The sequence below is a fragment of the Rhinopithecus roxellana genome, chromosome 2 (genome assembly GCF_007565055.1).
Source record: "Rhinopithecus roxellana isolate Shanxi Qingling chromosome 2, ASM756505v1, whole genome shotgun sequence".
In the NCBI taxonomy this organism is placed as follows: domain Eukaryota; kingdom Metazoa; phylum Chordata; class Mammalia; order Primates; family Cercopithecidae; genus Rhinopithecus; species Rhinopithecus roxellana.
This window is the reverse complement of record NC_044550.1, coordinates 160,994,539-161,018,252: the sequence shown is the minus strand read 5'-3', so window position 1 is coordinate 161,018,252 and position 23,714 is coordinate 160,994,539. Positions and strand designations below refer to the sequence as shown.

Below are 23,714 nucleotides of genomic sequence, written 5' to 3'. Positions count from 1 at the left end.
CTAGTTTTTTGTAGTTTTTAGTAGAGATGGGGTTTCACCGTGTTAGCCAGGATGATCTCGATCTCCTGACCTCGTGATCCACCCGTCTCGGCTTCCCAAAGTGCTAGGATTACAGGCTTGAGCCACCGCGCCCGGCCATGGGTGGAGTAATCTTTATCTTTTTCCATATAAATAATAAATAATGGGTATCCAGAGAGAGAATTTTCAGAAGAATGTGTTTTAGCAAGATAGGTCTAACTCCTTGCTCCTTTTATGTAAAGATCTCTAAATAGTCCCTCTCAGATTTCCTAATGTACTAATGTGGGCTAAACTTCATGAATAGAACCCCCAGGTTCAGTGGCTTAGAAACAATGGCATTTCAAAAGTTTCTCTCTTATGTATAGTCAAGCAGAATTTTCCAAGCTGACCAGCAACTCTACTCCACAGCGGCACTCAGGGATCCAGGTTCCTTCTCTCTCAAGGCTCTGCCATGATGGGCACCTACTGGGACAAGGTCACTACCTTCTCTGGGTTCCACCTGTGGGAAGGGGACAGAGGAGGTGAGGGGGACTCACCCACGGTCTTAAGGGTCCTGGCCCAATAACGGCATACACCCTTCAATTTACATCCCCTGGGGAGAATGAATCAGCTGGCCAACAGGTAACAGCAAGAGGGGCTGAAAAATGTAGTCCCCAGCAAGTAGCACGTGCCCAGCTACAACTCTACACAATGGAACAGGAGAACGGATTCTGCTGGATAACTAGCAGTCTTCAGGAAGAAAGTATTTTCTTATTTCTATTTTATAGAAGCACTGTAAAATTGCTATACAATTATCTTATTTCAAGCCAATCCAATAAGAAAAAAATCAGACTTACATAAACATTTTAAAGACACTATATTTTAGAGCTGAAATAAGCCTGAGAAATCATTTGGTCAGTGGACACCCTGTGACCAGCAGACATTATTTCATTGACTTGTTCCTATCAGTCTTCCACAGAAGAACAGGGACTACCTTGTTCATTGCTGATCCCACCACTTAGAACAGCTTCTGACACATAGGAACTGATTAACAAATCTTCGTTGATAAAAAATAGTTGAAATGAAAATATATAACAATGTAGAGATATTATTTTGTAAATTTATCTCCTCCTTTGCTGAGTTACCAGGAGTGGTAGGATATATTTTGATGGCCCAATTATAGGAAGTTTCTTTCACTTTATTTAAAATGAATATAAAGTCTAAATACTGGCCAAAGTCCACAAGAAAATCTGGACAAGTGTATCAATGACACTTGGTCTTTACACTATTCTAAAGGGTCTGGCCTAGGCTGTGCCTTCATTAGATTTTTTTAAAACCAAAGCACTGTCTTGAACTTGACTCCCAGATGTGAAAAATATTTTGTGTGACATTCAAACCACTTGTAAAATGTAAATACCTTCATTTGCTGAGAAATATTAAACGGTCTATAATCAAGGCCCAGCCTATTTTTTCCAAAGACAAAATTAAACATTTTGCCACTATTAAGACCAAAACAATAATTTAAATTAAGATAGCTCTACCACTTGTGAATTACAAATAAATTCTTATTATACAGTGGGAAATTCACTCTTCCAAATACAATAGTAAATATTAAAAGAAATTCAGTGACCTTTTTAAAAAAGATTACAAAATTGAATTTATTGAGTTTCACACAAGATGCACTTATAAAATTAGTATTGAATGCCATTATGACAGAAGAAATGAACATAATCCCAAACTCCCAACAGCATCTGCAAAGGAATGGAAATCTTCTGAAAATGACAGCACAGTAACAGAATAATTCAAGCGGAACTGAAGATCTATCCAAACCATGTTCCTGCTCTGAAATCAGGGTTGTGTTTGGCAAAGCTTTCCCCAAACTATTCCATTCACCGTGGCATTGTTCCTTTTGTTGGTAAAGGGAGATGGAAAAAAAATAATAATTCTAAAATGGGGCTCCACTAAAACACATACAAAGCAATTAAAAGCTTTTTCATTTTTAACTTAAAATACTTCCTGGTTTCACAAAGGCATGTCCATACAATTTCCTCAACATTAATCTTCAGATTTCTTTAGTTAATACAAAACATTAAAATTCACTTACTTTTTTTGTATTTCAAATGAACAAGTCGGAACATTAAAGCTTGCTTTATATTTCATCCAAGAAACAGACAAATCACCTAAAAATTGCCTTCTGCATATATATATGCCTGAAACATATGCATGAGAACTAAACTTCAAAATCAAAACATCAAAGGAAATAACAGTTAACAGTACCACCTTCTGGACAGTTCTGAAACCACAAGTTGTAGAAGTTTTACGGGTGGGAAATAACTTGACCTGTGATGTAGGCCACAAACTAGTAATTAAGTGGAAACAGAATCTTATCTCAAACAAAACCAAAAGCACCTTTTGGTTGCTGTTCCCAACAGCCATACACAGATGCCTCCCCACACTGACAGCCACCCATACGCCTCAAACACCCATTTACTTTCACACAAAATCCTCTCTAGACTGGGGCCTGCCCCACCCTCAGCACAGGCCCACCCTGACAGTCACATCCCCACAGACACACACCCGCAGAACACACACCCTGCCCCAGCACAGGCACGCCCGCTGTCCACCTAAACAGAAGGACTGATGCATTTGGTAAGCCCAAGCAAGATGCTGCTGCCTAACACACTTGGAGCATTTACTTACAGTTAAAGTTGACAGTTTCGGATTTTGTACACTGACAATTTTTCAGCCTGTTCAACACCAAATCCTTTTAGCTGTAATAATTTATGAAGCAATTAGTTTTAAAGCAAAACCAGTGAAGTATACCTTAAAGTTAACACTGCTCTGCTTCCTTGGTGTAAAAAGTGCCCTTTTGTAAGGACATTTATATTTTATCCACCGCAATTAAATGACATACAGCTCATATTTTGCTTTAAAGAGTAAACTGAAAAATTATGAAGGGTTTTTCCCAGTAATGCATAGCCTTCATTAATTTTTTAAATAAATAAACTGGTTTAGCGTTGTTTTTGTTTTTGTTTACCCTACAAAATGCTACTATTCATCATGTCTTATTTAAGGTAGCCTTTTATTCTGATTAATCAAGATACATCTTTAAGGGTTATTCTGGTGGTAAGAACATTTATGTTGACTTATGTTTAGTTTTTTTTAATGCTTTGGCAGATGAAGTAACATTTGAAAACTGTTTGTGAAAACAGTATGAGACTGGTAAGATAACGTCATGGTAAAAGCTTCACAGTTTTCCAGGTATTTCCTTATACTGAAGAGGCCTTGAGGCAAATTCAACATTCTGGAAGCCCAGATTGACAAAGCAAAACAGATTTTGATGTTGTCTTGGTTGGGTCCTGGAAGTGACGCTGCTGCTTGGCCAGGCAGGAGGAAGTTTTATAATCCATCAAGCTTCCCAGAGAGTCAAGGCCGAGGTCGCTCCTGTCTTGTGATCTGACCCTCAGCCAGGCCACATTACTGGAAGAAAGATACTAAGATCTGCTTGCCAATAATAATTTAAGTTTTTAAATAAATATTTAAGTGCCATGTTTAGCATCTGTCTGTCCTGGCAACACAGCACTTGCTGCCCCAGGACCCAGCTTCGTCAGCACATGGAGCCACAGATTCAGTCAATTCGGTTTCCACAAATTGTGAACCTGTCTATCTCTAACAAATCTTTCTTTGAGGATCTGTGTTTTAATTCAGAATTGTCCTGCGTTATGTCCTTCTCGTCACCATCTGGAGTTGTCAAAAACTGATCAGAGTTGCTTGTCACAAGTAATGGTATGATATTTTCCTTTTGATGAATAGGCTGGTTGGTGACGGAGGCAGACAAGTTTTCTTCTGTGGAAAGGCCTGTGATAAAATAGGTCCATTAAATGAGAGAAAGATTTTCCCCAATGTGCAATAAATAAAAGCTTACCAACATAGTGGTGCTGAAAAAAGTGCCCATAGCATGTTGTACAAGCAGCCATCATTTATAATAAAACTTAGAGGCTAATCATCTGTTTGTTCAATTTTACGGAAGGGTATATTACATTGCTCGTATCACACAAACAATGCCATCACCCAACTGTAGAAAGATCACAACTCCTACAATACGGCTCCTCTCTATATAATCAAGACCTAACCTGACTGTTGCCAGTCCTGAAAAATTAACATTTGCTCCAATATGGAACATCAGGGAGTGGGCCAAGAAGACTTTACTACATTCTACCTGTCATCTGTAGTCACTTCAGCTACAGTTGGTTTAGCATCATTATCTCTGGGAGGTACAAACCAGAGGTAAAAACAAACAAACAAAACCCCCAGTGTTTATTTTAGGCCACAGAGATTCTGGAGCCTGGCTTTGGGGACAGCTGGGCTGGGGCCCGGAGTGACTCATCTGAATCATACATTCAATCCATGTAAGAACAGCTTCTTTGAGGCAAAAAAGACATACCATCAGCTGTACATATTTAAAATGTATAATCTGATGAGTTCTGACATGTGCATACACCTGGTCACACCACTGCCATGATGGAGGTAATGACACATCCAGCTCTCTTGCACTAATTCCTCTCTCCTGCCCTCACCCCCAGGACTGCTGTTTTTTGTCTCCTTACAACGTGATGAATCTGATGCAGCCTTGAGAGACGGCCCCCTCCCACTCTTCAGCTTGACTTCAACACCCTCCTGAATGGTCTCTAGTCTGTGTTCTCTTGACCTCCAAGACATTCTGTGCAAACACTCAGACCCTCATCCTGAATGTACTTCTCATAACATGACCCCTGAGTCAATGGCCCTGCCCTGTAGTACGTGCTTAAAGCTTTTATCCCCATTAGACTGGATCCTCCTTGAAAGCAAGACTGATGCTTAGTAACTTCTTTTTATATTTTTTGTGGAGATGTGACTCACTAGAGGTTGCCCAGGCTGGTCTCGAACTCCTGGGCTCAAGTGCTGCTTCTGCCTTAGCCTCCCAACGTGCTGGGATAATTAAAGGTGTGTGCCACCATGCCTGGCCTAACTTCTTAACTAATATGCATAACAAGAGAACACATACAGGCCTCACTACGAATTACCTAGTTAGTTGAAAAAAATACAATCCTGGCCGGGCGCAATGGCTCAAGCCTGTAATCCCAGCACTTTGGGAGGCCAAGACAGGCAGATCACGAGGTCAGGAGATCGAGACCATCCTGGCTAACACGGTGAAACCCCGTCTCTACTAAAAAGAATACAAAAAAAACCCTAAAACTAGCCGGGCGAGGTGGCGGGCGCCTGTAGTCCCAGCTACTCCAGAGGCTGAGACAGGAGAATGGCGTGAACCCGGGAGGCGGAGCTTGCAGTGAGCCGAGATCGCGCCACTGCATTCCAGCCTGGGCGACAGAGCGAGACTCCATCTCAAAAAAAAAAAAAGAAAAAAATACAATCCTTATTACTAACAGTGTTCTTATAATGAAAACAATTATTTACCAGTGATTATACACATTGTTATTTTACTTTATTTTTGCTTCCTGTTAAGTACACACGATGGGCACAGCCCCACTTTCAGGTAGGACTCCAGTCCAGCCCAACTCTCCTCTCCTCCCTCTTTCTGAAGCACACTGCACACTTGCCATATTGAGCTGCTAGTTCTCCAGATGCTTTTCCAGGCCTCCATGATCTAACTCGTGCTGGCTTTTCTGGAGTGCCCTTTCCACCAGCCTGCCCTAGGCCAGTTTCATCCTTCAAGCTTTTAGTTTAGAAGAACCCTCTCCTGTCCCTCCAAACCCTCTGCTCACCTATTTGGACCCCCGTAATTACATGAAGCCTTGAAGGACATCCTTTATTTATCTTTCTATCTTCAGCATCTCTAATACCTGGCACACAGTTGTTCCACACATTTAAAAATACATCATTTAAACTAAAAGTCATACGAACAAACACCTTTGTGAACAGGGAACTGCCACCTAACAACAAAAATTGGGACAAAAACAGTGTCCCAGTTCTTCCTCCAAATCTTCCAGCCCAGAAACCTTGGAATCATCCTGAACTCTCTTATTGTGTAACTTCCTCATCAGCAAATACTTCACACAAACCTCCCAGGTCTATCCAGAACCTGGCCAGGTCTCCCTGCTCACACTGCCTACCCTGCTCCTGGCCAGGTAGCTGCCTCTCTGGTCCCACTCCTCTGGAGTTTATTTTCCATAAAGCTTGAGAATGATCCTTTTAAAATGTCAGCTGCACCATGCCACTGCTCCGCTCAAAGCCTCACAACAGCCCCCTTCCACCTGGAGTCAAAGCCAAGGTCCTCATAACAGCCTGCAGCCCTCCATGGCCCCCAAAACCCCCTCTCCAGTCCTTTTCCCTGGGAATGGGCCACTGCAGCCACCTTGCTTTTAATGTCCTTTGATGCACCAAGCATCTTCCTGCCTTGGTGCCTTTGCCAGGCCTGCTGGGCCTCTGACTGGGAGCTGCTCCTGGAAGGCTGGATGCTCCGTCCTCAGGCTCCAGGACTCTGTGCAGTGCCATCTCCTCACACTTGGGGGAGCGTCCAACTCCCAGTTGTACTTCCCTTTCCCCATCCTGCTTTTGTTTTCTCTGCAGTTCCCCGTCATTTGACATAGTGCGTATTTATTTCTCTCTACCCCTCTTCCCGACAATCTAGAAGAAGCTCCATGGGAGCAGAGAATTGCCTTTCCACCCCACTGCTGCATCCACTGGAGCTGACGTGTCACAGGTGCTCAATATTGAACAGCGAATGAGTAAATGGAAAAACTCAGAACACTGGGCCAGGTATATATGCAATGGGATCTAAAACACACCATTAAAAGACCAAAAAACCTAGGCAAAGTGAAACCAATCTTTAAAGCGTTGCTTAACATTGATCGAACTGTGATTTAACTATTTGAAAATGATCCAGGGAAGTGAAGAAAGGGACCAAACCTACCTTGAGAGGGTTTACATTTGTTCTGTGATTTACTGGATGGCTTGCCTGGAGTGCAGGTTGGGGGAGGATTCGACAGCTTCTCTTCCATTTTGGCTTCTTTCACATACTGGCACGATTTCCCCAACAGCACAATGCTATTAAGTACTTTCAGGGATATCAACCTAAAAACAGAAACAAAACAAACCATATCCGTTGGAATTCATCTAAATCCCTGTGAATGCTCATGGCTAAGGAGAAGGCAGGGGGCATGGGATGGGGACAGGTCAGGGATTTCCAGGAATTTACACAAACCTTGAGTTTTCTGAGGCTTCTTTGCCACAAAGAAAAACTTCGGAATTCCTTAGTTTTCTTCTTTTTTATTTTTTGAGACAAGAGTCTCACTCTGTCACCCAGGCTGGAGTGCAGTGGCACGATCTCGGCTCACTGCAACCTCCGCCTCCTGGGTTCAAGCAATTCTTGGCCTCAGCCTCCCAAGTAGCTGGGATTACAGGCATCCGCCACCATACCTGGCTATTTTTGTATTTTTATTTTTATTTTTTTTTTTTTTTTTTTTTTTTTTTGAGACGGAGTCTGGCTCTGTCACCCAGGCTGGAGTGCTGTGGCCGGATCTCAGCTCACTTCAAGCTCCGCCTCCCGGCTTCACGCCATTCTCCTGTCTCAGCCTCCCGAGTAGCTGGGACTACAGGCGCCGCCACATCGCCCGGCTAGTTTTTTGTAGTTTTTAGTAGAGACGGGGTTTCACCGTGTTAGCCAGGATGGTCTCGATCTCCTGACCTCGTGATCCGCCCGTCTCGGCCTCCCAAAGTGCTGGGATTACAGGCTTGAGCCACCGCGCCCGGCCTATTTTTGTATTTTTAGTAGAGATGGGGTTTCACCATGTTGGCCAGGGTGGTCTCGAACTCCTGACCTCGTGATCCACCTGCCTCAGCCTCCCAAAGTGCTGGGATTACAGGTGTGAGCACCATGTCTGGCCTCCTTAGTTCTCTTATAAGAAATTATATGACTTAGAAATTTTTCCTGGTATTAAACATTTTAACATTTATTCTTTTATTATACAACAAATACATTTAGCACATGTAGATGAACAAAAATAAAATAAAATAAAATTACACAATTCCACACCCTTATGATAATCACTGTGACATTTAGTATGTTATCTTTCAGTTGCCTTCTCTGAGTACGCCTCTATTTGTACTTTCTTGCTGTATAGAAACAGGGTCTATTTTACAAGGCAGTAGGCGAGGGGAGTCAGGAGACAGAGCATGGACTCTGGGGGGAAGTGTGTTGGTGTGGAGTCCTAAGTCCACTGCTTAGAACCTGTGTGCACCTGGGCAAGCTACTCAACCAGCTAATCTGGAAAGGAGAGCAGTCAGGTAAGGTGCTTAGAGCAGTGCCTGGCACACAGAAATGGCAAGCACTTCTGTCATTATTGTTGTTATTTATATAACAATGTATCATGAATATTTTTCCATATCAGTTAATGTTCCTCAGTGACAATCTTTTAAATGGCCTTATAACATCACTGTATGGGTTATCAAATAACAAAGCCCCAAACAACTCTTATTTCTGGATATTTAGATTATTTTCAATATTTTGCTTCTACTAAAAAGTTTCTGATTAAGAAAACATGTTAAATCTGTATTTCCTTAGGATACCTAGATACCTATGACTACAGAAATAAAATTTCTGGGTCAAAGAATATGAATATTTTAAGGCATTCAATATAAATCTGGAAAAAATTATGGGAAGAAAAAAGTCTCACATTAACTTCAATGCCAGTTTTATAGCTAGTGAAGAAGCTGGTTTTCTTTCTTTTTTTAAGAGACAGTCTTGCATTGTCACCCAGGCTGTGGTACAGTGGCATGATCATGGCTCACTGCAGCCTTGAACTCCTGGGCTTAAGCAATCTCCCACCTCAGCCTCCTGCACAGCTGGGACCACAGGCATATGCCACCACACCCAGCTAATTTTCTTTTTTGTAGATCTGGGGTCTTGCTATGTTGCCCAGGCTGGTCTCAAACTCTTGGGCTCAAGCAATCCTCCCACCCCAGCCTCCCAAAGTGCTGGGGCTACAGGCATGAGCCACCATGCCATTTTCTGCTCAGCTCCTTTCGTGGTCTCCCCTTCCCGGGCCCTCTGCCCCCATGGCTGCCCATGGACTACTGCAGCTGCCTGGCGCCTGCTGTTCCTCCACCAGGCCTGTGTCCCTGTGCCCTTCTGCTAAGCCTACGCTTTTCCCAGGTGGCTGCACAGCTCCCTTCCTTACTGAAACACCAGCTCACCAGAGAGGCCTGCCCTGGCCATCTGCGTCTGCCTCTCCCATTCATCTCCTCACACTACTGTGCTTTTCTTCCTAACAATTCCTACCAACTGTCAATAGAGTGACTTGCTTTTCTAGTTGTTGTCTATTTGTTGTCTGGAATTTCTGTGACATCAAGGCAGGGCACTTGTCTGGCTTCTTTTTGGCCAAGCCCTAGACCAGCCCAGGCCCAGGCCCTGCTGCTGAGCAGCTGCTCCCTGAGGAGCGCTGAGCAGAGCAGTAACGGCAGAGGCTGGCAAGTCCTCCCACCTTAGCTGGCAAGAGTGAGTCTGGAGGGAAAGACGATAAACTGGGTGTAGTGGGGAAAAACTTCAGCATTTTATGTCAGGAGGCCCAAATGAATTCTGACTTTATTTTATTTTATTATTATTATTTTTTTTGAGACAGAGTCTCGCTGTGTCGCCCAGGCTGGAGTGCAGTGGCCGGATCTTGGCTCACTGCAAGCTCCGTCTCCCGGGTTAACGCCATTCTCCTGCCTCAGCCTCCCCAGTAGCTGGGACTACAGGCGCCCGCCACCTCGCCCGGCTAGTTTTTTTGTATTTTTTAGTAGACACGGGGTTTCACCGGGTTAGCCAGGATGGTCTCCATCTCCTGACCTCGTGATCCGCCCGTCTCGGCCTCCCAAAGTGCTGGGATTACAGGCTTGAGCCACCGCGCCCGGCCCTGACTTTATTTTTTTAACTGAAGACAGATTCTTGGGTTTGGTGCAATTAATTGATAAAGAAGGCATGGACAAGGTAGTTTTGAGAAAGTTTCTGAAGGAGAAGAGGATAATTTAGGAATCACCCTGAGATGAGGATTAGAGTAGATGAATAAAGTAGAAAAGTGAGCAGATCTGTCTGGCTGTGCTATCCAGGTGGAGAAGTGAAGCAACATGGGGAGGGAGGCGACACTGGAGGCTGGGGGCACAGGTACCCTGAATTCTAAGTAACTCAAGATTAAAGTACATCCCCCTTGGTGAACTATGCACAGGCAACTGTAACTAAACAAAGGTTTTCAGATGTAGCATATACATGCTTCATTTCGTGATTATTATGTAAAAAATACTAGAATATTAGATTGTCAATTATTCCCACTGAGATTACAGCAATACCACTTGGTAAACACAGCACAATGTTAAAAACGTTGAGGGGCGGTGTGAGACTCTACGTTAGAAAAGGAAGGTCTTAATGTTATTTAATGTCAAAAAATGAAAAGAGTTACCTTAATATAGTAAACTATTTACATACTCATTCAAACAAAATAGGCAATGCTGTACAGTGTGATCAGAACCTCACCCTCCTGTGTGAAACACTGAAATTCGCTGCATGACCTACACGCAGCTCATAACCTACACTCAGGACACTGGCCTGAGCCAGGCACTGCAGGAGCTGGGAAGCAGGCCCATAACCCAGGATACTTGGTGGAGAGGTGGAAAGTGCAGACAGTAAGTGACTATTCCCATGCTACTTTAACAGAAGCTTCCTGAGCATGTGCCAGGTAGTGTGCTAAGCCCTGGGCAGGAAACAATGTGAAAAACACACTAAAAAAACCATGAAACTGGAACACTAAGCAAATCCACTGCTCAAACTGTGACTGCTATGCTTACCCTCCAACCTTTCTCCTCTGGAGGGATTCAAGTTCGACCCCTCTCAGACCACCCACCCCTCCCTGAGTGAAGCTCCTGATGCACACCACCTAAGCAAGGGTGGAATACGTTTCCCATTTCATTTTTCAGTAAGTTAACTGAATGCCACGTCTGGTTACTTTATCATTGTTCACTTCTTGAGAAAAGTAACAATGGCAAAATCATCATTTTATATTGTTATTTTCTTCATACCATTTATTTCTATCTTAATTAGCTGTTAATTTACTGTATGTCTCCCTCAACTAAAATGTAAGATCATGAGACCAACAAACCTGCAGATGGATTCCACTGGTCACAGAAAACCTACGCTTGTGCATTACATTTGGTTTTATGTGATGCCCGCCTACAGTGTGCTGAACAATTCAGTGTGGCAAACATATTGGAGGGTCAAAGATGTTTTTAAATATGAAAACATGTCTGCAATGGCAGGCTTTTATTCATCAAAAAAATGTGAGTGAAACCTAAATCTTAAGCAAAAAGGGCTTTAAGATTTTGCTAAAAATTAAAATAAAATCTAAAGTACTACTAATACTACTACCAAATAGCAGTGTAGTTAATCTAACCGAGTCACAAGCAAATACACTTGGAGGTATAGCTATTAAAAGGAAGCCCCCGGCATAGATTGGGAGTAGTATGATTGGGATGCTATTAACTTCCATTACATCTTGCATTTATGCTTTACTATATAGCCAAAAACATATTCAAGAATAATCTTACCCAAAATAGAAGAGTATGACACAGGCATAAGACAGGATTCCTTGCACTTTAATTGAGCTTGTTACAACTCTGATGAGCTAGCCAGAAACAAACCAACAAAAACACACAAACAGAACACACAACCACAGCGTTATTAGTTAATACTTAAAAAGATTTCTCCATGCTGACTTTAACATTTTAGGCATAAATCTATGGCCTTTGTTTAAACATCCAAGAAGGCAAATTTGTGGATTTGTATCAAAATCTGCCTACTTGTGAAACCTGTGGTACGTTTGGACTGGTTCAAGCAAATCTGGGATGCCTGTGGCTAGTGCAACAGTTTCACTCTTGTGGACTCTCTGAGGTCCGCCCTATACCTAGGTCATGAATGACACATGTACTTATACCTCACAGAGATGCAAAGCAGCTGATTTTTATAAAATATTATTCTGCAAAGTACAAATGATTTCATCTTGCTACATGTGTCCACACCAGAATTAGAATCATTTGGTGGGCGTTTCCTTATTCCTGTTTTTTTCCCCCCTCCCCGCTGTCCTTTCTTCTTTGACTCTTTTAAGAACCACCAGTAACTCACAAGGAACACAGGAAAAATGGAACCTTAAAAGTTTTGTATTTAGAAAAACTAAACACTATTAAAAATTAATTAAACATTGAAACATTTCTCTCTTTTGGATAGTTATAGTTAAATATCCATTTTCTTAATTCTTTCACAGAAATAAAGGAATAACAGCGTTATCCTTGGAAGTCTGCTGAATAAATCTGGTGAAATCAGTTAAAGGAAAATGTCCACACATTACAAGTGCAGCTGTGCCCATACGTTAAAAGAGAAATAGAGACTTTGGGAGAAGTGGTCTTATCTAGTAATGTCAAGTTATCAAATGTCTATTAGGGTATCTTAAATAAACATCACAGTACACATTTAAAAAGACATTTACAAATGCTTTTAATAAAAGAACAATTGGGAAGAGGTGTGGCAATGGATTGTCATATGTTCAATAAACTCTAACTATGAGAAAAGTGACAATGGAAGCCCTCAACCATGTCACAGTCTCTAACAGGGTAATGTCTACTGTATAGGCATTTGTGACTGAAGTTAACACAACTCTAGGATTTTATTCATTAATATGAAAGGCAAACCAATGATCACATTTAAGGCTTAAATAACTACACCCTTATCTAGCATATTGTCAGTTAACTTTTACTCAGTCTAATTTCCATGAGACTTTAATACACAGTTTTTCTTTTTTCAGATATAAAATCATCTTAGGACCTAATGTAACGCTTAGAAGAAAAAATTGCCATCCCTGTGCCTTAAAGAATTAACTTGTCACAGAGGCCTTGGTATATTTCTCAAGTCTCCTGGATGCTTGCCAAAGCTGTGGCACACAACGAAGCTCTGTGAGCAAAGTGCTGTGGAAGGAAGCCCACTAGATCTCTGCGTAACTATACAACCCCCTTTCAGCACACTGGAGGTGTTCCAAAAGTGTTTTGTCAATTATTAATTATTCATAAATATTTCGCTATAACAGCCATAAAAACTCATTTAAAGAATAAAACAAAGACTGAAGAAAAATTTTTAAATACTAAATCAAAAAAGTTCATACTAATTATGAATTTTCTGACAAGTTACTAGACAAATAAGTCAATTATTAGTTGGCAAAGCAGGATCATATTTAAATCCAATCATCTGACCAATCCTTACAAAAAAAAAAAAAAATCAGGCCATGTAGGTTTATCCCTATACTTGTATGTTTCATATTTCTAGTTGTAGTAAACAAATGCAGAAATATTTAATATTCTATTTTATCAATCTCTTAAGCCTTTAACAAACAATTTTATTATTTGGAAGCCTCCATTTTTCTGAAATTCTAGTTTCTTTTCCCAAGCAAAAGAAAGCTATATTATTATGTAATAAGTAAGCTATTAATATAATGAAAAATGTTTAATTTTTAATTATATTAAAAATTAATGTGGTTATCTGTAAAGTCACACTGAAATTTAAATAGCATTAAGCCTATTAATCATCTGTCATCTAAAAAAAGTCAAGGAAGCTGGTCTAAAATATAGCTGGTATGACCTTCCCTTTCTTTCTTTTTTTTTTTTTTTTTGAGACGGAGTCTCGCTCTGTCGCCCAGGCTGGAGTGCAGCGGCCAGATCTCGGCTCACTACAAGCCCTGCCTCCCGGGTTCACGCCATTCTCCTGCCTCAGCCTCCCGAGTAGCTGGGACTACAGCTATAGAAGTCTAGATATCAGCTGTAGAAGTCTAGATATCCTTTGGCAAAAAAGAGAATTGTGTTTTTTTTTTTTTGAGACAGAGAGTTGCTCTTGTCGCCTGGGCTGGACAGCAGTGACGCGATCTTGGCTTACTGCAACCTTCCCTCCCAGGTTCAAAGTGATTCTCCTGCCTCAGCCTCCTAAGTAGCTGAGATTATACGCGCCCACTACAGGCACCCACCACCACGCCCAGCTAATTTTTGTATTTTTTTTTTTTTTTTTTTTTTTTTTTGAGACAGAGTCTCGCTCTGTCGCCCAGGCTGGAGTGCAATGGCCAGATCTCAGCTCACTGCAAGCTCTGCCTCCTGGGTTCACGCCATTCTCCTGCCTCAGCCTCCCAAGTAGCTGGGACTACAGGCGCCCGCCACCTCGCCCGGCTAGTTTTTTGTATTTTTTAGTAGAGACGGGGTTTCACCGTATTGGCCAGGATGGTCTCGATCTCCTGACCTCGTGATCCACCCGTCTCGGCCTCCCAAAGTGCTGGGATTACAGGCTTGAGCCACCGCGCCCGGCCTAATTTTTGTATTTTTAGCAGAGATGGGGTTTCACCAAGTTAGCCAGGCTGGTCTCAAACTCCTGACCTCAGGTGATCTCCCCGCCTCACCTTCCCAAAGTGCTGGGATTACAGGCATGAGCCACCGTGCCTGGCTGGTTGCATCTGTTTTGATGTTAGAATAGTCAAGAAAGAACATAATCAAATACAAGTGCAGCCAGCAAATATTTTTCTTTTTTTTTTTTTTGGCCTCAGCCTACTGAGTAGCTAGGACTACAGGTGCACGCCACTAAGCCAGGCTAAACAAATCCTCTTAATTAACATTATTATAGCCTAATGTTGCTAGAAACTATTTGCAAGCCTGTTCTGGGCAATTCATTAAAATATTCCAAGTTGATGACTTGTTGAGGGTTGATTTAGTAAGTTTCAGTAGTATTTTTGAAAAAAATACTATTTCTTGAGTATAAAAGCAGGAATTTTCATTGCAAAAAGTCTGGACAATTTTTAAAAAGTATTAATTACCACTGATAGAGAATACGTCTTCATTTGGGCATACCATAATTTGTTTAATCTAATTCGCTTGCTTCTAAAGTTTTATTATTACAAATGTCATTGAAATGCAAAGCTGTGCCCACAAATCATTGTGTGTCTTTTATAACTATTTTCTTAGGATAATTTCTAGAAATGAAATGACTGAATTAAAGCATGATACTGTCACATTGCCTTGTAGAAATACTGGATTAATTTATACTCCCATCAACATGTGTTACAGTGGCCACGTTAATGCCCATGCTCAGGTATTTCCATTAAAAAACGTTTTTACTAAATGAATAAGCAAAACAGAGTGCTCTTATTGTTAGGAAAGCCATTTACATAAAACAGCTTAGTGTCACTTATCTATTGGATGGCTCAACCAATAGATATTTGGATATATAAGCTATTGCTATAATTTAAAACAAAATTTTCTTCCAAGTTATTTACCCTTAATTTTTATATCAAGTCCTTTTGAAACAATCATATTATTAATCCATTTATTAATATTCTATGATGATGGCTTTGTTACAAAAAACATTAAAAAGTATGTACTTACTAAAACAGCTAGTGGGAGAGGAATAAAGCCCATCCTCCGTGCTACAGAGTCGCTGTAATCAGTGTATGCCTGAACAGAGCAGAGCAAAAGATTCAGATTTATGGGATTTAAACTGCATTTTAAAAGTACTATTCACTTATTACCAGCAAATGTTCTAAACAGGTGAGGCTATGGAGCAAGAACAGAACCTGGCACTTATAAAATGATGTGGAAATCCAAATGTTCACAAGTCTTAAATACAAAGTTGAATAACTTAAAATGCTGCAATGAGCATACACTACTTAATGTTAAGTATTACTATTATTCTTAATCTGTAAATGTTTATTTAGTGTTGAGAAGAGAGATAAGTAGGCAGTTTATGTAGCTTTCCTTTAGTTAATATTTCATGCTAAATTAAGCATTATTCAGTTAATTTCAGACTATGCCTTTGTTAATTTCGGATTATGCCCTTGATAAATGCTCACATTTTTCTGTCGGCTGCTAACAAGGTCAAAAGCAAGACTGGCTCTATATTCACTGTAGACCTAAAGACAAATAAGAATGAAATATTAAGTAATACAGTAAAAATATATCATGTGGAAAGACTTAGATTTTATTAATAAAAACATTTAATAATTAACCAGGAACAAGTGCTAATAACCAAGCAGACATCTGGGCATAATTTCCCTATTTGTTTTCCTACAGTAAAGGTAAAAAGTAACCTTAATTCCCGTGAACTCTTAACATTCATAGATCTTTTAAAGGTTTTTCTTTAAAGGGGAATAAATATCCAATGACTATGATCCTGAGAGTTTGGAATTTGGGGAAGAGTGACTATTTTAAGTAGTGTAATGTATATAAAATAATTTTGAAATTTTAAATTAAATGAATAGTTTTAAAAAATTACTGTTTATCTAACCATAACAATGCCTTCTGAGAAAAATGAATGCTGAAAAAGACATAAAACTAAGTTAGGGAACATAGTAAATATGAAGGAACTTGTGAATGATTATTTCCACTAAAAATTGCACAACTGTCTCAATCAAGTCTATTAATTTTGACTTCAGATGCTAAATAAATGATCCTATGAAAAGGGAATCACTCTGCATTGAGAAAGCTCAGAAAGTAAATGGTGAGATTACTTTATCAGTGCTTTACAAAAAAGTACAAAACTATTTACTTTAAGTATATTAAAACATTCAGAAACTCATAACCGAATCATAGCTGTTGCAACTGCATTTTATTTTAAATAATTGCCTTTTGAAATAAAACAACTATTACTGTGAGACTGTTATTAAAAGCACCACCCAGTATCTAGAAAACTGTGGAACTATTATTTATTTTGGGACTGAGGCAAGAATGAGAAATACATTAGGAAACTTTCTTATGCTTCATATGCAATAAATCTATAGCCACATATCTATTTCTAGAAATTATCCAGAACATCTGGCTAAAATGTAAAACAAATTTCCCAAAGTTTAAACACTTTCACCAGAAAAATGTAAGGCTCTCGTCTTCTAAAACTTACCAGGAACCTATTCATAATTGTGGAAAAAAATCAATTTTTAAACACAAAATATTTTAAAAACCTAGCCAGAGAGAAAAGTTTTGATGGTCTAAGTTTTAAAATAGAAACAATGTGATTTTAAAGTCTTTAAACAGATTATGACAGTGTTAACTGATCTGAATGATTTTGAGTTAGTGACACTGTGACTTTGACTACAGGCTGGTCTATACTTCTACCCCATGATATGGAATTAGCATTGCGTAATATTAAAACAGAATACTTTCAATAGTGTAATAATTTTTAGAAACTTAAAATTACAATTCTGACTTTCAAGTATTAATAAACTTCTATTATTCTACAACTTTTAAAAATTAAGCAACAGAAGTAAACTTTAAACATTAAAGTGCATGTCAAAATACATACATCTGCAGTAATGTCATTGAATTTGGTGATAAAGGCATGTTTTACAATATCCACGGCAATTTCTGATGCAATTACCATACAGACATCTGGAAACAACACCCAGAGATGATCTATAAATAGAAAAGAGAAAAACAATGAAATATCTTAATATGAACAGAATCCGCATCACAGGCTACCAGAGAAATATGAAACCTCTAGAACAAAACTGTATTTTCAGTAAATGATGAACTAGCATTCAATTATAACCTTTACCAAAAGAGCTATACTGTATCAAGTTAAAGGATACTTCATTCAACAAATATTTGTTCAGGCCTGGCACAGGGGCTCACACCTGTAATCCCAGCATGTTGGATCACCTGAGGTCAGGAGTTTGAGACCAGCCTGACCAAAATGGCAAAACCCCGTCTCTACTAAAAATACAAACATTAGCCAGGAGTAGTGGTGTGCACCTGTAGTCCCGCCTACTTGGGAGGCTGAGGTAGGAGAATTCCTTGGAACCGGGAGGTGGAGGTTGCAGAGAGCTGAGATGGTGCTACTGCGCTCCAGCCTGGGCAACAGAGCAAGACTCTGTCTCAAACAACAACAACAACAACAACAAAAAAAAACCAAATATTTATTCATTACTTTCTAAGTGCCAAGAACTGCTTTACATGCGGGCTCTGGGGGTTTAGCAGGGAGCCTCTGCCTTTACGAAGCCTAAGTGCTGACATGCTGATGGGATGACTAGATTAAGCTGGTTCCTTAGAAAATCCTTTAATTCCAGAGCTGCCTCAACGTGACAGTAAATAGCTAGAAGAGATGTGCTGTAGTCCTTGCAGATGAGCAATCTTCTCCTTCTTTGATCACTATAACTTAAAGATATTGATCAATCCTTTGTTTCACTGTCATACAGATGTTAACCTGATAAATTTGCTCACCATTATCACATTTAAATGTCTATTCAAGTAAGACCTAGTGTTAGACAGATAAATAGGGTAACTGTAGTTTGCAATAATCTACTGTGTATTTCAAAATAGGTAGAAGAAAAGAATTTGACCGGTTCTAACAAAAAGACAAATATTTAAGGTAATGGATATCCCAAGTACACTGATTTGATCTTCACAAAGTATACGAATACATTAAATTATCACTTGCACACCCAAACTATGAAAATTACGCATCAATTAAAAAAACATTTTAATGCCAATTCAGTATCAGGTACCTGATAAAACACACCCACAGTCAATCTGCTAAGAACTTGGAAAAGAATGTAAGAGTTGGACGCAGCAAGAAAAAGATAGGGAGAAACACTGACAAGGACCCACAGCAACTCAAGACCCAGGTAGCCGGAGGATGGGATGGAGACCACACAGCTGGGCTATCCTGGCTGACAGTGTAGGCAGCTTCTGTGAGTCTGGCATCACGTCAAGTTTTGGAAATCAAGGGACCTCTTTCGCCGATAAGCTCTGCTACTAACTGCTATATGACCTTGGGCAAGTTTTTTTTGAATCCACATCACTGGCAAAGGGCAAGTTTCTTAATTAGCTAAATTCCAGCTTCCTCAACCACAAGGTAAGGATAGTGTGTACACTTAATTATTATGAGAACTAAATGAGATAATGGTGCACAGCAATGTTCCTGGCATACAAAATGGCTAGTGCTGTTTTTATATTCCTCATGACCCTGAGAACTTAGAGCAACCTTCCATAAATGGCACTTTGTTGGTTTTTGTTTTAAAGAAATTTTAATAAACCTAAAAAAAGAGTGAAAATTGTGAATTCATCAATAAAAGCAAGTGTTCCTTTTATTATATTATCTGCCATAGCACTAATAAAGGAAGCAAGATAATTTTTAAAGTCACAGTATAAATGAGAATGACTTCAAATATCCAGCTGTCTAGGAGGCACAAAGACTATTTGTCTTTTGTTTTAACCACTCAGCTTTGGGAATTGCTGATCCTACACGTACTCTACTGGAACCAGTGACACATACCCACTCTGCCCTTCATGGACACCCTATTAGGTGACTTAGTTATAAAGAAATATGCCACCATTCACTGAAAAAAATCTGGGTACTCAATGAATCTAGCTGTGTGTGTGGAGGAAGAGGCTTTTCCACCACAAGCCAGGTAGCCTACTCCAGCTGCTGTCAGATATCATTTAATCTTATGGTTTCTCTACGAAAAAAACTTCTGAAAATGTATCTCCAAGAGCATCTCTCTCATTTTATATGTTTTTGATTTTTCAGTTACTTGAAAATTATCAATGAATTAAAATAAATTAGTAAGTTAATAAATGCCTATAACATATATAATATTGGGAGTAATAAATGAAATCTAAAACATGGTCTCATCCTTTAAGAATGAGATTCCAACAAAAACGTCAGATATTCAAACAAAAACTCTAAATTACTTGAGATACCTGAGAAATTGATCATTTCCCACTTAGCTCACTTCAGCATTATAATTACCCATTTCCCCTTAATTAGCCTGTAAGTCCTACAAATGTCTTAGTATTTTTTACATTTGCCACAGTGCCTGCCCTTGTGCCTAGAAACTAGCATATGCCCAGTTACTATCTGGTAAATAGTACACAATTACTGAACTGATGAGTCCTTTAGCTGAGAGAATCCTGCTATTACAATAGCATTTCTTGGGGTATAGGTAGAACTTGAGGGAAAATAACCCCAAATTGGGCTTCATAATATTTACCATAAACTAATAACTATGTGCTGAGATTAGGTGGGATGAATTTAATAAAATCAAATCACTGAATTATTGCTAAAGGCCAGTGTACACATTTCACTTTTTAAGCTGTTAATGTCTGCTAACTGAATGGATAATGAAAATTCATGGAATCTTGACAATTTCCTGTCAGCCTGAATTTAGAGATGCACCTAAGTAGCAAAATTTCCACCTTGCTTTATATTTAATTTACCCCTATTTAAAATGCTAATCAATGGGTAAAAGATAAATGTTAGGGAAGAGCAAAGGTTCTTCTGGTCAACCCCTAAGATGAAAATGATCTTTCTGGATTTAGGTAACTAAAGCACACTACAGTTAAAAATAGAGAGGCTCAGAGCTGCCAGGTATAACAGCGTGCACTCACCTACTGAGTATACAGTTCCAGAGACACGGAGGGGTTTATAGAAAATGACAGCATCCCACCACACCACAGAAAACATACTCAATCCATTCTACTGAAACAGGTACTATCATGTGTCGCTCAGCAACAGGGATGCATTCTACGAAATGTGTTTTTAGTGAATTTTGTCATTGTGTGAACATCATAGAGGGTACTTACACAAACCTAGATGGTATAATCACACACCCAGACTATATTGTATAACCTACTGCTCCTAGGCTACAAACCTGTACAGCACATTACAATTCTGAATATTGCAGGCAACCGTGACACAATGGTAAGTGTATCCAAACATGTCTAAACACAGAAAAGCACACTAGGAGACTAGGTGACAGGAATTTTTCACGTCCATTAGAAACTATGGGACCACCGTCATATATGTGGTCTATTGTTGACTGAAATGTCATTATGTGACAGATGATTGTTTCTCCAACACCCAAACAGTAAAACAGCCAAAGTCTTTTGAAGCTTTCTGCAATATTCATTTTATTCCGTGTAAAAGAATGATTTTGGCTTAGAAGGAAAATTATAAGACATTGTTTTGTTAAGAGTGAGTTACCTGGATTCCAAGAAAACTGTTCCATGTTTCTTAGACACACTATTAGTAAAAGCACATAATTTGTGAATCGTTCCTTAATATCTAAAAGAAAAAAAAATCAACATATAGGTACTGTAGTATATATAAACAACACAATAAAGTACATATAGGAAACAATTCTTTTAGCCAGAACATGATGAAATTATTAGACAATGTATAAATGACCATAAATATACAACTTTATATATATATATGTGTATATATATGTGTGTATATATATAGGTTGGTGCTATCTTGGTAAGCCACTGACTTCTTTTGCCAACATAATTCTAGTATGGAAATTCCAGTTTTCTATAAACTTCAAAAAGTATTCAAACCATCAAACTGCTCAGACTGGGTCATTAGATTCCTCCAATGGTCTTTGGGGACATATGACAACTGTTTCCATTTTACAGAAGAAAAAATAGAAGCAAAGAGTAAAATGAAAGACTTTGGGTAATAAAATCCCTTTATAAAATCCCAGACTATTTCCAATCTGGTAAATAGTACACAATTACTGAACTGATGAGTCCTTTAGCTGAGAGAATCCTGCTATTACAATAGCATTTCTTGGGGTATAGGTAGAACTTGAGGGAAAATAACCCCAAATTGGGCTTCATAATATTTACCATAAACTAATAACTATGTGCTGAGATTAGGTGGGATGAATTTAATAAAATCAAATCACTGAATTATTGCTAAAGGCCAGTGTACACATTTCACTTTTTAAGCTGTTAACTTTCTCATAGTCTAAGATACTATGTAATCAAGAAATGGGATGAAATAAATTTGTCTGCAGTTAAGAGTGGCACACCCATGTATGTGTGTCTGTGTAACAGTGGAGGCTGTGACTAGAAACAATCACTCATATAACAACCCAACTCAAAAGTTTTTTTACAGTCTGTTGTCATTTCCCTACTTTCCCAATGCCTCAGTAATCGCAAGCCTCATTCAGCCATGGCGCGCCTCCTGTAAGTGCTCTGAATTTCTATTTCATCCTGATGTAATCCATGGGACTATCTTTGCTTCTCTTTTTTTACTTACACCTTTCCTCATTATTCTCTAGCAATGTGATTAAAAACTTTTTTTTTTTTTTTTTTTTTGAGACGGAGTCTCACTCTGTCGCCCGGGCTGGAGTGCAGTGGCCGGATCTCAGCTCACTGCAAGCTCCGCCTCCCGGGTTTACGCCACTCTCCTGCCTCAGCCTCCGGAGTAGCTGGGACTACAGGCGCCCGCCACCTCCCCCGGCTAGTTTTTTGTATTTTTTTTAGTAGAGACGGGGTTTCACCGTGTTAGCCAGGATGCTCTCGATCTCCTGACCTCGTGATCTGCCCGTCTCGGCAAAACCTCCTTCTCTATAAGCGAGTTGGCCTTTACTCTCCGCACCTTCCCTACATCCTTAAGCTCTTCCAGTCAGTTGCTGGTACCTTCTTTTTCAGGGTAGCTCAGCTCCTTATTAGTGATGGGTCTGAGCTGTGCCTTCGCTCCCTCAAAGCCCAGTGGGCACTACTTGTTTCCTACTTCCAAAGCTGAAGCACCATTCATTATGCAGTACTGCATTTTGGAGTGTGAGCTCAGGGCACAGAGAGTCTCAAGGTACCAAGCACTGAGATGCCTCCTTAGGAGGCAGGGCACCTCCGGAGCAAGTCCTTGAGGAGTTTTCAGGTGCACCTGTTTTGATTCGTTCTAGATCACGTTTAATTTATTCTGTGACGTCAAAAGAGGATACAGGTTAAAGAAAACTAAGAAAAGTCTGCCCTAGAATAAGTTCCATCAAAGTCTAACACGAAATATATTCTTTGTTACTATAGCTAACTGTGGATCTTAATTCATGGGGTTAAATTTGCCAATGTATCTTTAATTGGAATTCTGTAGAATTATTCACCAAGCTGTACCTATGTGTGTGCTAAGTCCTTTCTAATTTCCACAAATGAATTTAACAATGAAACGTATTTATTTTTGATACTTCCCAAACATGAATATGTAATATAGACTTGTTTCATTACAGAATTATCTGAAAATAAATGGCCTTGAGAAATTTAAAACACTATTTGAAATGAGCCAAAGTAACTTTTCTAAACTCTAATATAACAAAGCAAAACTACTGTAGAATTAATCTAACTGTATTTGATTTTTGGGCACATGGCAGCTGCAAGTATAGAGAAAATCTGCAATAATTTCATTTCTAAGGATAGTGATGAAAGAGGAAAAACCTATCTCATTAAAGGTATATTTAAGGTAAAACAGATTTTTTATTCTTTATGATTTCTTATTTTTTTGAGACAAGAGTCTTGCTTTGTCTCCCAGGCTGGAGTGCAATGGCACGATCTCTGCTCACTGCAGCCTCTACCTCCCGGGTTCAAGCGATTCTTCTACCTCAGCCTCCGGAGTAGCTGGGATTACAGGCATGCGCCACCATGCCCGGCTAATTTTTGTATTTTTAGTAGACAGGGTTCCACCATGTTGGCCAGGCTGGTCTCCAGTTCCTGATCTCAGGTGATCCACCCGCCTTGGCCTCCCAAAGTACTGGGATTACAGGTGTGAGCCACTGTGCCCAGCCCAAAACAAATTTTAGAAAAGCAGACTATTCCAAAAAAAGCAGACTATTCCAAAAAAAGAGATTAATAAAAATGGATAAATTTGGTAAATAAATGCAATTTTATAAGATGAAGTATGT

The 23,714-nt window shown here is 39.6% G+C and overlaps 1 protein-coding gene across 2 annotated transcripts in view; it reads right to left on the bottom strand.

The window, feature by feature from the left end:
* Nucleotides 1-1,628: 1,628 nt before the first annotated feature.
* Nucleotides 1,629-23,714, bottom strand: part of TAPT1 (transmembrane anterior posterior transformation 1) — a 76,784-nt gene continuing 54,698 nt past the window's right edge. Inside the window, exons 8-14 of one of the 2 annotated variants that reach the window (XM_010358134.2) lie at nt 21,020-21,100; nt 17,339-17,448; nt 15,894-15,953; nt 15,430-15,498; nt 11,572-11,648; nt 6,908-7,068; nt 1,629-3,855 (exon numbers count right to left, since the gene is read on the bottom strand). In XM_010358134.2, the coding sequence (XP_010356436.2) occupies nt 3,626-3,855; nt 6,908-7,068; nt 11,572-11,648; nt 15,430-15,498; nt 15,894-15,953; nt 17,339-17,448; nt 21,020-21,100 (788 nt within the window). In that variant the 3' untranslated portion in view covers nt 1,629-3,625. The remainder of the gene's footprint in view (nt 3,856-6,907; nt 7,069-11,571; nt 11,649-15,429; nt 15,499-15,893; nt 15,954-17,338; nt 17,449-21,019; nt 21,101-23,714) is intronic. The other variant, XR_747394.2, reaches the window with a different exon arrangement.